Source organism: Gasterosteus aculeatus, chromosome 16 (genome assembly GCF_964276395.1).
Source record: "Gasterosteus aculeatus chromosome 16, fGasAcu3.hap1.1, whole genome shotgun sequence".
In the NCBI taxonomy this organism is placed as follows: Eukaryota; Metazoa; Chordata; class Actinopteri; order Perciformes; family Gasterosteidae; genus Gasterosteus; species Gasterosteus aculeatus.
Window position 1 is genome coordinate 4,008,792 of NC_135704.1, and position 18,675 is coordinate 4,027,466.

The window sequence follows — 18,675 nt, forward strand, 5'->3', positions numbered from 1 at the left end:
TCAGTAATCACCACCAGGGGGTGATCAACATAAATCAGATACATTCAAGCAACCACCTGACTTTTATTGTGAAATCCGGAAGCCATCCTTAACCTGGAAGTATTTCAATTATTGTAGGAAGTTTTCCGCCATAAAACCGACACTGATTTGACGGACATAAAGACTGAAAATAGAACGGTAAGGGGAGTTTAAAGGGATTAGAAAAAGCAGATACCGAGTTTCTCTTCAGAGATGCATGAAGTAGTCAAGGAGGCTTCAGCTAAACAAACAACTAGCATCTTAGCTAACTAGCACAGCTAAAGTGGGATTAGCTTACAAGCTAACTAACGCGCACCCAAACACACATGGCGAAAACACTGACTTGTTCTTTGGAGTTTTGGTGATATTGTTATAAAAACTGGGGCATGTGACTCGTTTATCCGCAAGTGTGTAAATGTGTACGTTATATGTCGGAGACGTGGACACTTAACGTTAGCTTGTCTGTTTCTGGACTTCAGCTTCAGGTTAATTTGACTCCACGTTAGCTCACGTTAAACGCCTTTGATCCGGTTACTTTTCATGTGAAACTCTACAGATTCAAAATAAACACATTTTACCTTACCGGGGTTCTTTAGTAATATTCGTCTCGGCACAGACCGGTATTTGGAAAAAAAGTGATGGGTAGCTGTATTAATTATCCAAGTATCCATAGTCTTGGAAAGACATTACAAACGTATTAATTTGTCATGTTTAAGAGCCAATACTTTCATTGTCCCGGCTTCTTAAAGTGAAACTAGTGTTTTCATTCGTTGTAGTAAAACGATGGACTCTTTTAAGACATAAAACCATTTATTTTATCTTGGCCTTCAAAGAATTATTATGCACATTTGCAAATTCCACTGATTTCCAATGTGTCATATGATGAATCAAAAATTGGAAGTTGGCTTGATATGATTGTCAATGTTTTAAGTCAAGCATGGACAGATTGTCATATAAACACATCTGTTAACCATCAGTATGGTAATGCTACTGTGAAACATCTTTTAGGAGTGATATTCAAAATAGTGAAAACATACAGCGGCCATCTGTTTTTTAAGAAGTTATCCAGTGTGTTTTCCAAAGGAAATCACGTATTTGTGAAAAATTAGTCAATTTAACTAGTGGTTTGGGTGTTTTGAGAGTTGGGAAGCCCGGTTTTATTGAGAGATGGACTGAAGCGTATTGTGAACTTTTTTTTTTTTGTGGGATTAGATAGCAATAACAACAAATTGAATATTGCTGATAATAAGGCCTGTTTGATATTCAACGAAAACCCATACGTACGAGTTCATCTATGATGGCTTTCACAATATTTATTAGAATCATAAATGTGTATGTGCGTGCATTCAGGTATGGACTCTCCAGGCAGAAGTAAAAGTCCCAGTCCTGTTGAAAAAGAACAAGGTGGTGAGTAAAATCTGCAGTGACTATTTTATGTTGTAACCGCTACAGGACTGGTGGACATTTCTTTTTTTACATTGATCCAACAATGCTGTTGTCAGGACCTTCAGAAGACGAGTCCAGCAATGCAGCGGAGAAGCCTCAGCAGGCCGGCTCGGTTGAAGGAAGCCCCAAAGAGAAGTTGTCCCCTCCAGCCAGTCCTGCAGGCCGATCCCCCTCCGGCAGTCCCCCCTCGGGGAGCGGTGACTGCAGCAGCTCAGACGACAGCACCAGCAGTGATGATGATGATGAACATCATGGTGCACTGAAGAAGTTGAGGAGCAGTGTGGCTCAGATCAAAGTAAGCAAGGATTACTACTGTTACTGGCTGTTTCTTTTAGGTTTACAACTTTAGGGGTGGCGGATCAGCGGGGTTGGTCCGCAGAATGGACGTGTTTGGGGGACTGAGATGCTACGGATAAAGTTAGCAAGTCTGCTTTATGATACTGAGCAGTGAAGAAACCCCTCCAAACCTCTGTACCGACACGCACTGTCTGCTCTTTTGAACTTGGGCTCTTTTGTCATTTCACATGGGGGGGGGGGGATGAAAAGAATTGCTCTTTTCCTTATATTTCCTTATGTATTTAACACACTGCTCAATGGTCGGTTTTTAAAACAGACCAAAGAGCTCCAGGTGACACTATTTTCTTACTTGACGTTTAGAGATCAAAATCCATGTCCAAAGAAAGAGACGGATCCATATCCAGGGAACGAGACAGATCAAGGTCGCAATCCAGCTCCAGATCCAGAGAGAGAGACCGATCAAGATCCAGAGGACGTGACAGATCCAGGTCCAGAGAGCGAGACAGGTCCAGAGAGCGAGACAGAGACCGGGGGCGCTACGACAGAGGCCGCTATACACGGTAACAATGGTTTCCACAGACCGCACTGAAACCTTCTGACGTTTTTTAATTCACACACAACCAGTTCTTGAGTTCAGACTTGAGTAGTTAAAAAAAAAAAAAAAGTGCTGAATTAGTTTTTTGAAGTCTGCTCGTCTCCTCCTTGCTACCCGACCCAGGGATCGCTATGATGATCGCCGTGACGATAGGGACGGGCCGTATGACCATTGGAGCAACCGGGATGCGGAGTCAGATCACAGGAGGCGAGGTCGCTCCGGCTCCCCCCCAACGGACAGGGAGCCGGGGGCTGCAGAGGAGCCGCCGGTTAAGAAGAAGAAGGAGGAGATCGACCCCATTCTGACGAGGACGGGTGGAGCTTACATCCCCCCCGCCAAGCTGCGCATGATGCAGCAGCAAATCACTGACAAGAGCAGGTAAGAATGTTTTCATTCATTCAGAAAAACTCAAGGATGATTAGACACATCCTTTAGTTCAGTAACTTCTGTGGTCACTTTCCAATCAGCCATCAGTTTGTAGATTTATTTATTTCTTCCAGGAAACTATTCTTCTCTTGAAAGTCTAGACACTTGAAACTTGCTGCAGAGGGAGTCATCATAGCAAACGCTCATTTAGCTCGGTATAAACCATTGTTAACACCTTCATCTCGTGGTCCCTGTTGGAATTGCCCCAGTGTTGTTAAATTAAATTGCTGAACATACACTCAACTAAAGTCTTTTCAATGTATCAACTGACATTTTATCGGTTAAAACGGATGGAAAATTGTGGGAAAATGGACGTGATTTGAACCTAAGGGATTGTTGAGAACTTATAGAGAGACTGCTTAATTGGTTTATGTGACTGTGATGGACATTTGTGGGTAAGATTCTTATGAGAAATCAAAAGTATCTTTGACTCGTTTTGATAAAGTATTTATTACTAACTACAATATAAAAAAGGACACAGAAGTCATTAACACCAGCCATTCAGACAGAAGTTCAGTGACTCAATTTGGCTGAAAGGGACAGATTCCTTCTTCCTTACAGGAGCAGGAAGGTCTCACAAAGCTTCTTGGTGCAAATAGGAGCATTAATACAGAGAGGTTTGTGTTGTCCAATCAGAAGACACCTCTGCAAAACGCAACAGTAATGTAACAACGAGCTGTAGCGAGATCCACTCAGTTCCATCCAAAATGTTCTATCGAAATGTCGACTATGTTCAATGCGACTTCATAAAATGTTTTTCGTCCCCGACTCCCCCTGTGCAGCCTGGCCTATCAGAGGATGAGCTGGGAGGCCCTAAAGAAGTCCATCAACGGTCTGATTAACAAAGTCAACGTGTCCAACATCGTCCAAATCATCCAGGAGCTGCTGCAGGAGAACATCGTCAGGGGGAGGTGAACAATAACACACAGCAACATAAAACTTCACATCAATACTAAATAGCTATTCCACTAAAACGAGATGCTTCCCGATTAGCTTGTTTGATCGGAGAGAGTGAAACGGAGGAACCTTCTTTCCTGAGTATTCGGCTGAACGTTATGACTGACTGTCTGTCTTCCTGCTGTGTGCGTCTACCTGTCTGTCTCTCAGGGGTCTGCTGTCTCGCTCGGTGTTGCAGGCTCAGGCGGCTTCGCCGACCTTCACTCACGTGTACTCGGCCGTCGTCGCCATCATCAACTCCAAGTTCCCTCAGATCGGAGAGCTGATCCTTAAGCGCCTCATCCTAGCCTTCAGGAGGAGCTACCGCCGCAACCTCAAGGTACCTGTCTGCCTGACAGCCTGTGTGATGGAGCGCGGCGCAGAGGGTGTAGTATTCACTGCGCGCGGCAAAAAAACGCTTGGGAAATGCAGAAGCAAAGGAACCTTCACAGCCATTCCTGACATTCTTGGTCATTACCTTACTCGGATGACTGGCACTGATTGGAGTCAGCCAGGTTTGCTTTTAATTTAAATTAAATGTCATGTGTCCGTTAGGAAGCAGGGGTCGCTAATCAACACTTCCAAGTTTTCCGTTCTCTCTTGGCACCGCTGCTCAGGAGGGACAAGCGCATGTAATTGGGAGAGAATCCGGTCATTTTTCAAAATAAAAGAAATACCCCGGAACCAGGTGGCCCTTGGGACCGGTACCAGTGGTTGGGGACCACTGTCTTTAGATGTAACTTGACTGAAGTGTTTTATTTCCTGTTTATTTCTTAAATTATTTGTGGTTCCCTCATTCTATACATCTCTCTTGTGTCTTTTGTTTTGCAGCAACAGTGTCTGACAGCCTCAAAGTTTGTGGCACATCTCATCAACCAGAATGTGGTACGTGCTGCTGTGTGACTTCTAGTAATACGAACAACAGACTATTGAGTATTTGTCTTCCGCTCTAATGAGGTGTGTTTACTCTTTAGGCCCATGAGGTCCTTTGCCTTGAGATGCTCACTCTGCTGCTGGAGCGTCCGACCGACGACAGCGTGGAGGTCTCCATCGCCTTCCTGAAGGAGTGTGGACTCAAACTGACCGAGGTTTCCCCGCGAGGAATCAATGGTAGATACAACGGTTAACTCGTCCGGTTCAGGTCTTGGTTCAATGCCACACGCGTCTGCTTCACCCCTTGTTTCCTGTCAGCCTCTTCACTGAGTCAATCAATTTTAATAGAAAGAAAGAAATGAGTTTTTACTCGTTTTCATTTCCAAGCACATGTTTTAGATCTCCCCTTTGCATTTAAGCAACGCATCAACATAACATAACAGGTATTTCCGGAGTTCAGTCCTTTACCGTTTTCCTTTTTATTTTAATCCTGCTGTAAGCCTTATTAATTTCTATCTTCACAAGAGAAATAAAGGAAAGGGGACGCTGTTGGGAGCCAGATTTAACAAACCTGCCTCATTAACGGTTCAGGGACTTTGTTTCCTCTGAACTTGTCTTCCTCAGACTGTGTGCCACAAGCAAAAATATCCCCCAAATATCTCAAACCTATAATTCTTATCTTCACATGAAGCGGTAAACTTACATTTGTAAGAACATATGGCTTTTTAAAATTGAACTACATCCCAAATAGCAGCGCGATTAATTGTAAATTTGAATCCTAACCGTGCCGTCTCTCTTTTCAGCCATTTTCGAGCGGCTCAGGAACGTCCTGCACGAGTCGGCCATCGATAAGAGGGTCCAGTACATGATCGAGGTGATGTTTGCCATCAGGAAGGACGGTTTCAAAGACCATCCAGTGATCCCAGAGGGCCTGGACCTGGTGGATGAGGGCGACCAGTTCACCCACATGCTGCCGCTGGACGACGAGTACAACACTGAGGACATCCTGAGTAAGACCCGAGTCCACGAGGCCCTCTGCAGAAACACGTCCGTCGATGTCATTCTAACGTGCGTGTTCTTGTTCAGACGTGTTCAAGATGGACCCAGACTTCCTGGAGAACGAGGACAAATACAAAACCATTAAAAGAGGTCAGAATTTGCACAAACACGAAACCGTCCAATCAGCCGTCGCTTCCCTGCTTGTTTAACCAATCGCCTCCCGACAGATATCCTGGACGAGGGCAGCAGCGACTCGGGGGAGGAGGCCGACGGCAGCGACGAAGATGAAGACGACGAAGAGGAGAATGCGGAGGAGGGAGGAGGTGCGACAACACCGTTGTATGATGTCTTCTGTGGCTCAGTCTGAGAAAACAATGCTGGTGACGTCGCGGTGATGTCATCAGGGTCGTCCCGGGTTGTAACCCCGGCGGTGTCGCTCTTAAGCTGCGTTACAGAAGCGTAAGATCCAGTGTTCAAAGTCAGAGCTGGTTTCAGGAATAGTTTAACATGGGGGGGCTTTTTGGAGAGAGTTGGATGAGACGATTGATACCAACCTTTCAGAATGTGGTTACTTCAAACTTGACAATAGATACGCAGAAGCGTAGTAGTTACACCACAAAACAATGTTGGTATTAATATCATACGTTAATTTTGTTTTGTATATGTTAACATGATCTTAACCACACACTCCCTTTCCCTCAGATGAGAAGGTCACCATCTATGATCAGACAGAAGTCAACCTGGTTGCCTTCAGAAGAACCATCTACCTTGCTATCCAGTCCAGGTACGTACACACACACACGCACACACACACACACACACACACACAGTCTCACACAGAGTCTCACACACTGAACGGTCAGTGACTCTTCTCTCGGGGCGTTGGCTGTTCTGTACAGCTCCCTCTATACTTGATTGGCTTGGAAGCTGATTTTAAACCTTTTGTGCGTGTGTATGTGTGCGTGCACCCTGGTTACCATGGTTTCCTTGTATAGTGGCTTACAGGATGAAACACTGAAACAAATTGAGAAAATGACACACAGACACACACACAAGCTCTCTGATGTAGGCTTACTAATTGATATTCTTTCCTTTCTTTCTGTAGTTTGGACTTTGAGGAGTGCGCTCACAAGCTCATCAAGATGGAGTTTCCCGACAGCCAGACGGTAAGTACACACACACACACACACACACACACACACACACACACGGCAACAGTAGATATAAAGGCTTTAGTGACGCAAACCCACCCAGACGATGATAAATGTGAAAACATGTTTTCTTTTTCTCTAAATCTGAAAATAGTGAGAAGTGATGCCATAAAAACAGCTGGAGGTTGAAGATAGAGCAGAAGATATTATTCAATCAATTGTGACAATTAGTTTAAAGGTATTTCAATTAATGTATTAACAAAACACTGGAGTTCTAAAGAATGAGAAATGATTGATTTTTTTCTATTTATACCTGGAGGACACGTCGTCACATCTGCTCGCGACAAATCACAAACACGCTCAATACAAAGCGTGGTTTTCCCTCTTAATTAAGCGAGGAACCTCATCTTGGCACCGCCTTGAGGATTTCACACCTGGCTGTTTGAGGTCACATTTGAACTTTGACCCCTTTTAACACTGAGCTTCCAGGGAGCATCCCATCGGATCACAGCTGGTTGAGAAGCCTGAACAACGAATGGGTCAAAGACGCAATTTGACAGTTAACATAACTGTTGGTCCCCAAACCTCAGATATTACAGCAATGGCAGTGTGGATAATGGTGTGATCGCTCATGTCAGGTTTGTGTTAATACCATCTGTTGCGTTTGTGTCTACAGAAGGAGCTTTGTAACATGATCCTGGACTGCTGCGCACAACAGAGAACCTACGAGAAGTTCTTTGGTCTGCTGGCCGGGGTGAGTGAAACACTATCGATCCGATCCAAACGCGCTGCAGGTGAAACGACGTGCTTAGTTTGCACTGAACAGGTATCTTCCCAGATACAGTTTCCCTGTTACTGTGGATGATTTGTTTTTGTTTTCAGTGCGTAAGAATTTAGCAGCTCTGCGTCTTGAATTATACCGTCTAATGCGGCAACATTGATCAGATCAAGAATATCGATTTTTATTATGATATTTTAGTTTTTGGGGTGGTTTTCTTTAGTCAATCAAATCAAAACAGATATTATTATTTAACAGGATCCGTGCTTTACTTTGTCGAAGCATCTAATGTGGTAATCGGTAGTATTTAAATATATGTGAGGCAGATGGTGCACGTTTCTTATTATGGTTTGAAAAACTTCCCGTGATGTGATGGTTCCATCGTGTGTTTAGTCTTGCTAATGGTAACCATGATGAGTGGCATGGGATCCTGTTGGGATTGATTTCCTCCGTCCAAACAACCATCTGAACCTCATGTAACTGTTTTTTGTCTTCAGAGGTTCTGTCTGCTGAAGAAGGAGTACATGGAGAGCTTCGAGGGTATTTTTGCGGAACAGTACGAAACGATTCACCGGCTGGAGACCAACAAGTTGAGGAATGTGGCTCGGCTGTTTGCTCACCTGCTCTACACGGACTCCGTGCCCTGGAGCGTAAGGACACACACACACACACACACACACAAACACACACACTAACCCACAGCAACCGGGCTGCTCGTTCTGACTGATTTTTCCTCACAGTTCATTGTTCTCTCTCTCTGTTGTGTCTTGTGAATGTCTCTTGACCGCCAGGTGCTGGAGTGCGTCCGGATGAGTGAGGAGACCACGACGTCGTCCAGCAGGATCTTTGTTAAGATTCTTTTCCAGGAGCTCTGCGCCTACATGGGCCTCCCCAGACTCAACCAGAGGCTCAAAGACCAGTACGAACACACACGCGCGCACACACACACTAAAACACAAGATCTGCACGACTGTAATTAACAGTAAGATATGAACTCTTAAGGTAGCAGGCGTTTTTGACGTTTGTGTGTGTGTGCGTGTGTTTCAGGACTCTGCAGCCATACTTTGAAGGTCTCTTCCCTCGTGATAATCCCAGAAATACTCGCTTCGCCATCAACTTCTTCACGTCTATCGGACTGGGAGGACTTACGTAAGGAACACATTCAGACACACTGTATACACACACACATATACACACACACTTTACTGTGACCAATGGCCAAATCCATATGTGCTATACGTGATGGTTAATAATGATTTTCTTAATCCACAGGCATTAATCTGGTACTAACGGTATCTGCCGGCCTTGAACGGTGTTAAAGCTTTTATTTATTTTCCTCAGAGAGTTTAATTCTATAAATTAAAAGTTTGATTGTGTCGACAGCGAATAATGCTCTCATAATTGATGAATGCCACTTTAAGTCAAGACCTTTTAATTAGTTAGTCCATCCAGCCCTTTACAAGAATTGAAAATGATTAATATAATATTTAATTAGTATCGTATTAGTAAAACAGGCATTGAACTGAATTAGGTTGGTACTGTTTGAATTAGTTCAATACGCACAAAAGACGTTATGTTGCTTTCTAAATGTAATGTTTGATAAATAATATCTTTGTGAAATTGTAATTTGTATTTTTTTAATGTTGTGCATGTACAAACATTTCCGACACACTTCTGTCTCTCAGGGACGAGTTAAGGGAACATTTGAAGAACGCTCCCAAGATCATCATGACTCAGAAACAGGAAGTGGAATCCTCAGATTCCTCCTCATCTTCATCCTCCTCTTCGTCTGACTCCTCCTCCTCCTCGGACTCCTCCAGTGAATCAGACTCCTCCAGCAGCAGCTCAGGTATGTCATACTGTTTTTAAGTGTTAAATTGTGTGCTGTGGTCTTCTGAAGAGCCTGATGTGTGTATTATATTCCCTCTTGACCTCCAGACTCAGACAGCAAACACAGAAAGAAAAAGAAGAGAAAAGAAAAAAGCGAGAAGAACAAAAAGAAGATGAAAGGGGAGGAAAAGACAAAGAAGAAGAAGGACAAACAGCCAAACAAGAAGCGGGTGGGACGCAAGATCGACAGTGACGAAGACGGCGATGAAGAGAAGCAGGCGAGGAAGGACGGGAAAGACCTTGCACGTGAGGTGGTGGGACGTGAGGCGGAGGGACGTGCACGTGAGGCAGAAGGCCGTGAGCGTGCACGTGAGGCAGAAGGCCGTGAGCGTGCACGTGAGGCTACCGGCCGAAGCAGACGGGACGAAAGGGTGGTAGAGGAGGAAGAGGGGCGGAGACAAAAAATGGACTTTCAAGGCCGACCAAGAGACGGAGGGAGGGACAGAGAGAGTCAAAGAGACGGGGGGAGGGACACAGACGGTCAAAGAGACGGGGGGAGGGAGAGAGACGGTCAAAGAGATGGAGGGAGGGAGAGAGACGGTCAAAGAGATGGAGGGAGGGAGAGAGACGGTCAAAGAGACGGAGGGAGGGAGAGAGACGGTCAAAGAGACGGAGGGAGGGAGAGAGACGGTCAAAGAGACGGAGGGAGGGAGAGAGACGGTCAAAGAGATGGAGGGAGGGAGAGAGACGGTCAAAGAGACGGAGGGAGGGAGAGAGACGGTCAAAGAGACGGAGGGAGGGAGAGAGACAGTGAAAGAGACGGAGGGAGGGACAAAGACAGAGGGAGGGAGAGAGACGGGGGGAGGGAGAGAGAGCATGAGAGAGACAGAGGGAGGGAAAGAGAGAGCGATGATAAAAGAGAGGGCAGGCAGGAGGAGCCGAGGGACAGAGAGAGGAATAAGGAGAACAGGGACAGGAACAGGGAGCGAGAGGAGAGGAGGAGGAGGTAAGACAGCAGTGATGGACTGACGGGTGACATCTTTTTTCCTTTCTTTCATCCCTCGCTTCTTTACTTCATCCCGTCACTCTGGTTATTTCGGATTAGGGACCGGCGTCTCTCTCTCTCTGTGCTTGTGTCCCGTCTTTATCGGTTGTCTGTATTTTCTATTATACATTTTGTTGATGAAATTTGGAGAAAAAAAACAATAAAGTTGTTGTTTTTTAACCCTGCTTCAGTTTCAATTTTTTTTCAGCTCCTACAAAGGTTTTTGTTCTTGTGTGCAGTCACACAGGAAGTAAAAAAACATTTACATTACAAATAGTGGTGGAGTACAAGTACCTGCGTGTCTCCATCGACAACAGAGTGAACTGGAAGGCCAACATCAACGGCGTGTACAAGAAGGGGATGAGTTGACTGAGTTTGATCGTTATTTAAGATGTTGGCGATGTTCTACCAGTCTGTGACCAGTGCTCTGTACCTCGCCGTTGTCTGCTGGGGGAGCAGCATTGGAGCTGGTGAAGAAGGACGGCTCCGTCATTGGCCGCCACCAACAAGAGCATCCAGAGCAGGTGGTGGAGAGAAGGACATTAAAAAAACGGTTGTCCAAATTGGACAACCCGGAGCACCCTCTTCAGGACCCACTGCTGGGACACGGAGCACCTTCTCCATCAGGATGATCCGGCTCCGCTGTCACAAAGACGGATACAGGAAAACATTCCTGCCAGCTGCAATAAGACTACAACAAGACACCTTCGGCTAAATGTTTGTTTGTTTGAAAAACCACTGCACTACTGTCTTATTTAATATCAATAACATTGCATTACATTACTTAATTTTATACATATTCCACCCCCTGTGCGTATTCCTATCTCACTTTCACTTATTAAGTATTTGTCTATCATCAGGTGGAGGAAGATACTCTTTTCACATGAGACCAAAATGGAACTTTTTGGCCTCAATGCCAAAGTCTGTGTGGCGGAAACCCACCACTGACCATCACCCTGAGAACACCACCCAGCAGGGAACATGGTGGTGGCATCATGCTGTGAGGACGCTTCTCTTTAGCAGCTACAGGAAACCAGTCAGGGAAAGAACGATGGAGCCAAACACAAGGCGATCCTTGAAGAAAATATGATGCCGTCTAAAAAGGACAATGACCGTAAACATGGAGGCAGAGCTACAATGGAAAGGCTCAGATCAAAGCATGTTCATGTTTTAAAGTGCTCCACGCCTCAATCCAATTCAGAATCTATGGCAAGACTTGAAAATAGCTGTTCAGACGCTCTCCATCCAATCAGACTGAGCTTCAGCTTTTTTGCCAAGAATGGAGGAACATTTCTCCTGATGTGCAAAGCTGGTGGAGACAAACCCCAAAAGACTTGAGGCTGCAATCGCAGCAGAAGAGGGTTCAAGTGTTGACTGAGAGGGCTGAATACTTATGCATCCAACGGATGCAAACTTTTATGTTCTCATTATTTGTGTCACAATAACATGTATTTTGCACCTTCAAAATACAATGGATGGGATCTGTGGATCAAATGGGATGAAGTCTATTCCAGTCTATTTTAATTCCAGTTTGTGTGTGTGTGTGTGTGTGCGTGTGCGCATATACATGCAAACACATGCACTGAGTAGAATAAGTGGAAGCAGCTTTTTAAAATTGTCCAAACATTTTGGTAACCGGATGATACCAGTACCTAGGAACAGAATGAGCAGGGTAGCAACAACAGCTGAAGACCAGCTCAACCTCTTTGTACCTCGGCTACAGGTGTATCCGCCTCATAGAGGCTCACCTGTTCCGGGAGTCACAACTAGAAAAGCGAAAGCTTCACGCTGCTCAAGGCAGCGTTTTTGTTAACAGTAAACATCGGCGCCGGCTTGTGTCTGTGGGCCGACGCCATGAGGCTCAGTGAGGGAGAGTCACTTCACAGAGACAGAGCTGGATAAACTCCATGAGTAGGAAGAATCCACCACCGGATACTGATGATGCTCACTCACCTGTTTTCACCTGTGAATGTATAATATATAAAACGTGCTATGATAATAGATTTTCTAATTGACTTCCTTCACGGAATACAAATAGAGACAGAGATGTTCACTATTTTATTTTTATGAACACTGTACATATACAGTATGTTTTGACTTCCTATCTGCTGTGAACAATCAGCTTCAGTTGAGAGATGGCATTTAACTTTAATGTTATTTGACTTGTAAAAGTTGAGCTAATTGCTTGAGATTCATTTTCAGAGTACAATTCACATATCATCTTCAGCAATAAAGAGAAGCATTTAAAAAAAATCAAAATGTCAAAGCTTTGACTTAGGAAGAAACGTCTCTTACTTGCACGCTGCACAGGAAGTGCATAAGAAAGTTTGCACCACACTTGAAAATAGTATCTTTTATCATTGTTTGTGCAGGTTTTGAGTCATCTTTCTTTCGCTGTACAACCTTAACGTGATGTTCAAGGTGAAAGGGGGGGTGCGTATACTCAGGTAAGTGGGTCACTGCAATGCTGGAGTGTGATTGGCTGGACGTCCTGGAGGCGCAGATGAACCAGAGTGGTTTGCTGCTGGAGCAAATGGAGGAAGCTCCACTGGGACCTGAGAGCTGCAAGGAACTCTGGGAAACCATATCAAGGTCCTACGGGGTGACGGGGGGAGGGGTTGGGGGTGCCACCAGGGAACTGTGCAGGATCATATAGAAGATGATCTCTGTCATGTAAATTCCATTATAGACCCCAACTTTGACCCACATGTCATGGCTCAGATATCTACGCAGATATGTGGAATATTCTGATTTGAGTTATTGGGCTAGAATATGAAGCTTGATGATAAATGAAAGTACATCTGCAGCCACTTGCTTATTCATGCATTCAGCAGCATGGTAACTGTTGTGAGATGTGAGTCTAAAACGTTGTTCATTCATCACTAAAACACCTTATATATAAAAGAAACACATGAATAATGATCGAAGCTGCTTGGAGGAAGTTTGAAAATGTTGTCTGGGGTTTAACCTGCTGCTGTGCATTTTTATTGTTTAATACTATTCCAAAGAATTGTTGCAATAGTGTATCCTACTGTATGTGACATAAGTATAATTTTGATGTGCTTGCACTTTACTTTTTCACTTTATAATTTCATTCCTCTGTATTTCAGAAGGATATAAACATATTATAAACTACCCAACAGCAAATAAGAAATATTAAAATTGCTTCACCTTATCAGCTGCAACATAAAGTGCTAAACATATTAACGCAGTGATGCTTGTTATCCAGTGGGACTATTTTTTTTTCAACTGTTGTTTGAAACAAACTGGTCTGGAGTTTGTGCCACAGTTTAATCTCAGGAGGAGATATGGAGGAACTTGGGGAAAGGTCCTTTTACCTGACCCCCTCTGACGTCATGAACAGGTGAGTTGACAGTAAATACGGAGAAAATGAGACGGGCAGAAACTACCCCCGCCCGTCCCCCCCCCCCCCCCCCCCCCCCCCCCCCCCCACACACACACACACACATATACACACACACACTCACACATACAAGCAAGAAACAGTAGTGTGTGTGCGTGTGAGCAGCAAGTTGACTCGAAATCTAAAGTAAAGGTCTCGAGCTTCCTTTATTCGTCCCATTTAGGATGTGATCTAACTCTCGTCCCTCTCTCCCTCCTCTCTGCGCATGCGCAGTCCCGCACTCTCCTCTCGGAGCGGCGCAGCGCGCGCGGCTCTCCGCTGAGTTGAAGAGCCGTGTGCGGATACCTGATGGATGGATAGACGATCGATAACCCGATCCCCCAGAAGCCCCGCGCGGACTCGCACACACACACACGCGCGCGCACACACACACACAGGAACACGCGCGCGCACACACACCTGTTCTGTATTTCGTGATTAATGAGCGCCTGCTGATATTTATCTATGTGAGTGGAGTTCCGCGCGCCTCTACTTTCTTCATCCATCCATCACACCCTCCGGTAAGTCACCCTCCTCCTCCTCCTCCTCCTCCTCCTCCTCCTCCTCCTCCTCCTCCTCCTCCTCCTCCTCTTCTTCCTCCTATTCCTCCTCCACCTTCTCCTCTTCCTATTCCTCCCCTTCGTCCTTCCCTGTCTCCCCCCTCTCCCCCTTCTTTCTACGATGTGCGCTGTGCTGGTTGAAGGTTACAAAGGTACCGGAGACTTTTTGTTCTTATTAAACTGAGACAGTGTGATTACTTTCTGACTTTTACCGTCTCGCAGTGAAGCCGGTTCGTGTTTTCCATTTCTCTGAAAAATAGTAACAATTCGGCTGAATTGGAAGTTGATTAAAGCTTTGAGTTGGCTACTAGTCAAATATACTAATTTATACTTTGAGACGCAGTAAGATAAAGGAATAATGTAATATGCATATAGTCAAGTCAAAAGTAGTGTTACTAAATACTCCAGACTTTTAAGTTCATTGTGTTGTAAATACTTAAAAAGCTTTACCGTCAATGCAGGACTTAACTTACATCAAAGACTTTTTGAGTATTATTAAACTTTCATTAAACTTTCATTTTCATGTTAATACAAACGCAAAGCTTATTTGATTTGCTTATTAGAAATACTTGATTGGAAATTATTGTCAAGCAATTTGATTAACTCAAATACCGTCAAACATCATAATGGCTTTTTGACTGCTGACCGGACAGAACTAGACATTTAATGAGGGATCTAGAAAATTGTGATATATTTTACACTTTCTTTTATGAACCAAACGGTTAGTCAGTAGATTGAAAAGATGTTTTTTTGTCTTTCTCACCACAGTTGAAGTTACAGGGGACAACAGGAATGACAATGGCAATTTATTTTCTTTCTCCAAAATGTGAATGCATGACATTTTCAGCCTGCAGACTAAACATTTTTTGCTGACTTTTTTTTTCATGTGGGACAGAGTTGGTTTATGTAGTCTTTAATTATTCACTTCAAAACAAAACAAAATCTGCAATCAAATATGAAAAACTTTAACTTATTTCTGGAAAATGACGGCTAAAAAAGAGAGCAGACGGTCGGACAGACATTATAATCTGTATTGAACTTCATTATTGTCAGATAATCCCTTACAAAGCCTACACACACACACACACACACACACACACACACACACACACGCACACACGCACACACACACACACACACACCACACACGCGCAGTCATCCCAGTTGTCCTGCATGCCTCTTGTCTCTCTTTCTGTCACAGAGATGTTGTTCATTTTCATATAGGTGCCAGTATGACGGGCTGTGTGTCTGTATGTTGTCACACTAAAACAACCAGTCAGTACAGATTCCAACCCACATTAACCGACTGTCAGACTATAGTAATAATCATAATAGTAATTGCTTGTTTTCATGTATTAACCGGCCGTTGAATTGTGCAACCGTGTCAAACGCTGCTCTCTCCTCAAAGGGAGCCAGAAGGGAAACACTGCTGCTGTGTTTACAGGCGGTCATTTCAAAGTTGTGATCCCCACACAGAAAGCAGTAGGGATTGTACAAAGTGCCGTGTTGTCCGCTGAATTATTTTCAAGCATTGCATTGCATCTTCAGGCTCCAAGATGCAGGATATGCTTTATGTCTACTTTAAATGGGAAAGCCTAAAAGTACTCCAGCAGTTGTGTGGTCACAGTACTTTAGCTACACAACAGAAGCATGAGGTTCTTCTTTGAGCTCTGAGATCATCATGGGAAAGTCTGTACATGTTCTACGTGTGTTTCACACTCTACTGGAGGGGAGCAGCCCTCTACCACACCCAACGCTGGATTATCCTTTGGGCCACGCGTGATTTGTGTAGCCTTCGGCTGCAGGCGATCTGCAACTGGTGGTGTTGACTGTCATGCAGGTGCTGGAGTTTGAGGCTGCTGCCAACCGCTGGTACCGCTGGTGCTTCTGCACACGTCCCGCTTGGTTACCATTCCCTGACGGGGGTGGGGAGGGGGGGGGGGGGGTTTAAGGTCCCGACAGAGGACCGACACAATGGCCCGGAGATACAGAAAGTCTTCTGGTACCTGAGGAGGCATGTGTTGGTGAGGCCCTACTGCACCATGGTTGCCTTCATCAACAGGCAGGGTGGAGTTCGGCCCAGTGCTGATGGAAATCTGCCTCGCTCTCCCTGACACAGGTTGGTTATCCAATCAACCGCTTGGGGCTGGACGCCTTCCCACATGTGCCGTGGCCAAGTAAGCCGCATTATGCCGTTGCCCCGCTCCATTTCATCCCTCCCCTGTTGAGAGAGGCACGGCAGCGGTTTTTCGGTCATTCCTGGCTGGCGACATGGTGCTCACAAATGGCTCCTATGATGGCAACCCAGTTGTGAGGTGGGTGCAATAGGGGGGCTGGTCTTTCTCCACAGGTAGTGCCGATCACCAAGGCGGCAAAAAAGCAGGATCCCGCATCGTTTCACAAGAAAATGATTGCAGCGCCGGTGCAAGGACAGAAGGCTGGTGTCCCATGCAGTCGGGTCTCTTGTGTCTCCAGAGGGCCGCCTCATGCCGCAGACCCGTGTTTGCGTTACGCTACATCCAGGTAGTTTGTGTCATGAGGTGCTTGTTGAGCTGCAGCGACCCTTAAAGGGCAAAGCCTGTGACAGAACAGTGGTTATAATATAGTGATCATATTCTATAAGCAGGTGGAGCCCTCTACCAAGCTCACCCTGTTACCAGCACCCCGCTCGCTGCACGCGACGTGGGACACTTTAGAGTTGTGAGCTGCAATATAGGACAAGTATTTTGGTTAATGCAGTTTTTCAGAAGGAACATTTGTGGTAGTTATTGGAAGAGAGTTTCACCCATAAAGTCCTGTGTTTATAAAAGTATGGTTACAATATCATAACCTTTTGATGGATCGTACAAACTGTCCTGCTTGGTTGGTCACATGGTTGTTAGGATGCACCAATGAACTGGTTCTGGATATCTCTGTCAGTTTGCATTGGCAGGTTGTACAGTGCAGTAAAGGTATATTTATTCTACTGTATCACATTCTCTCTATTCTCCTCCACACAAATCAATCTGACCTATTTATAGAACATGACAACATTACATTACTAAACACTGCTATTTTGTGTGTTTGTTTGTGTGCCAGGACTCCAGCAGTGGGCAGATTGAGAAGCAGCATGTTGTTACGTCACGACAGATTAGTTTGGAAACCGAGCGCAAAACACACACACACACACACACACACACACACACACACACACACACACACACACACACAGTGCATACGCGCAGCTAAGAAGCAAACTCTTGTCTCTGTTCTAAATCTAACCTCCCTGTTTGTGCGTCAGTGTGTGTGGAGCAAGTGAAAGAACAGCAGAGCAATAAATATTACATCAGTATTCAATTAAGATTATCATTACATTTAAGTGTCCCAGAACATCTATAACACTGTCGGTCTGTTAATTATGAAGCTCGTTACTAGAGCATATCACTTATACTATTTTTTTTAAATAAAAATGTGTTCAGAACTCATAAATCAATACTTCTGTTAAATCTGACCTCAGTTTTACTTCTGAAACAGCTGTTTTCCCCTCCAAGATGTTCTTGTTAGTGTAGTATTGCAGTGTGAGTGTGTGTGTGCTTCCCTAGCTACCCTACGTAGCACTAACAGCTAGCCACCTCATTACTCCCATTCTGTCTGCTGTGATTTATAGCCCTACCTACCTGTGTGTGTGTGCGTGCATGCGTGCGTGCGAGTGTGTGTGTGTGTGTGTGTGTGTGTGTGTGTTTGTCCGTACCTGCTCCGCGTGTTGTCTCAGGAAGTTTTAATTAATTTCCCATCATGTGATGAAGAGGAAGTGAGGACAGTAATGAAATGTGATTGGATAATTATCATCGAAAATACAATTAGTGGCCTTTAGGCAATCAGAGAGAGAGAGAGAGAGAGAGAGAGAGAGAGAGAGAGAGAGAGAGAGAGAGAGAGAGAGAGAGAGAGAGAGAGAGAGAGAGAGAGAGAGAGAGAGAGAGAGAGAGAGAGATGTAAGCAGTGTGGACCGGGTTAGAAAAAGTAAAGTCTAAAAAAAGACTTGTGTCTAAAGGTTATTGCACACACACACACACTCTGAGGATATGAAGGTCACCCTGACACACTTCAGGCTTCGGGTTCTACCTTTGGGACGGACAGACACAAGGTTGTTCTCACTGAAACAAGAGGAATATGGAAACAGCTACTCCGCTCTTGGTTATTTGAGAATGTTAATAGTACTCTAATAGTTATAATAATAATAGTTTAGCATAACGACTTATCCACTGGGACTCTTGACAACAGACTTTCTGTCTGGTCAGTTACATCCGATGCAACAGCTGTTTGTTTGTGCGATACGGCA

General features: G+C 44.7%; 2 protein-coding genes across 4 annotated transcripts in view; both read left to right on the forward strand.

The window, feature by feature from the left end:
* Positions 1-67: 67 nt before the first annotated feature.
* Positions 68-10,574, forward strand: cwc22 (CWC22 spliceosome associated protein). 2 transcript variants are annotated; one of them, XM_078090830.1, is made up of 20 exons: positions 68-177; positions 1,369-1,425; positions 1,521-1,759; positions 2,122-2,321; positions 2,480-2,734; positions 3,565-3,693; positions 3,890-4,058; positions 4,550-4,603; positions 4,693-4,828; positions 5,395-5,601; positions 5,678-5,740; positions 5,818-5,913; positions 6,293-6,374; positions 6,696-6,756; positions 7,418-7,495; positions 8,017-8,169; positions 8,311-8,438; positions 8,567-8,668; positions 9,205-9,368; positions 9,458-10,574. In XM_078090830.1, the coding sequence occupies exons 2-20, from the start codon at positions 1,371-1,373 to the stop codon at positions 10,357-10,359; spliced, it is 3,273 nt and encodes a 1,090-aa protein (XP_077946956.1). In that variant the 5' UTR covers positions 68-177; positions 1,369-1,370; the 3' UTR covers positions 10,360-10,574. The 2 variants fall into 2 exon arrangements, with proteins under 2 accessions (XP_077946956.1, XP_077946957.1); XM_078090831.1 differs by having other exon boundaries at positions 69-177; positions 1,530-1,759.
* Positions 10,575-13,914: 3,340 nt separating this feature from the next.
* Positions 13,915-18,675, forward strand: part of znf385b (zinc finger protein 385B) — a 33,055-nt gene continuing 28,294 nt past the window's right edge. The window contains exon 1 of one of the 2 annotated variants that reach the window (XM_040201338.2): positions 13,915-14,318. Coding sequence is in view for 1 of the 2 variants with exons in the window: in XM_078090832.1 (XP_077946958.1) it covers positions 14,479-14,509 (31 nt within the window). In the remaining variant the exon portion in view is untranslated. Of the gene's footprint in view, positions 14,319-14,413; positions 14,510-18,675 lie in introns of those variants that run through there. The other variant, XM_078090832.1, reaches the window with a different exon arrangement.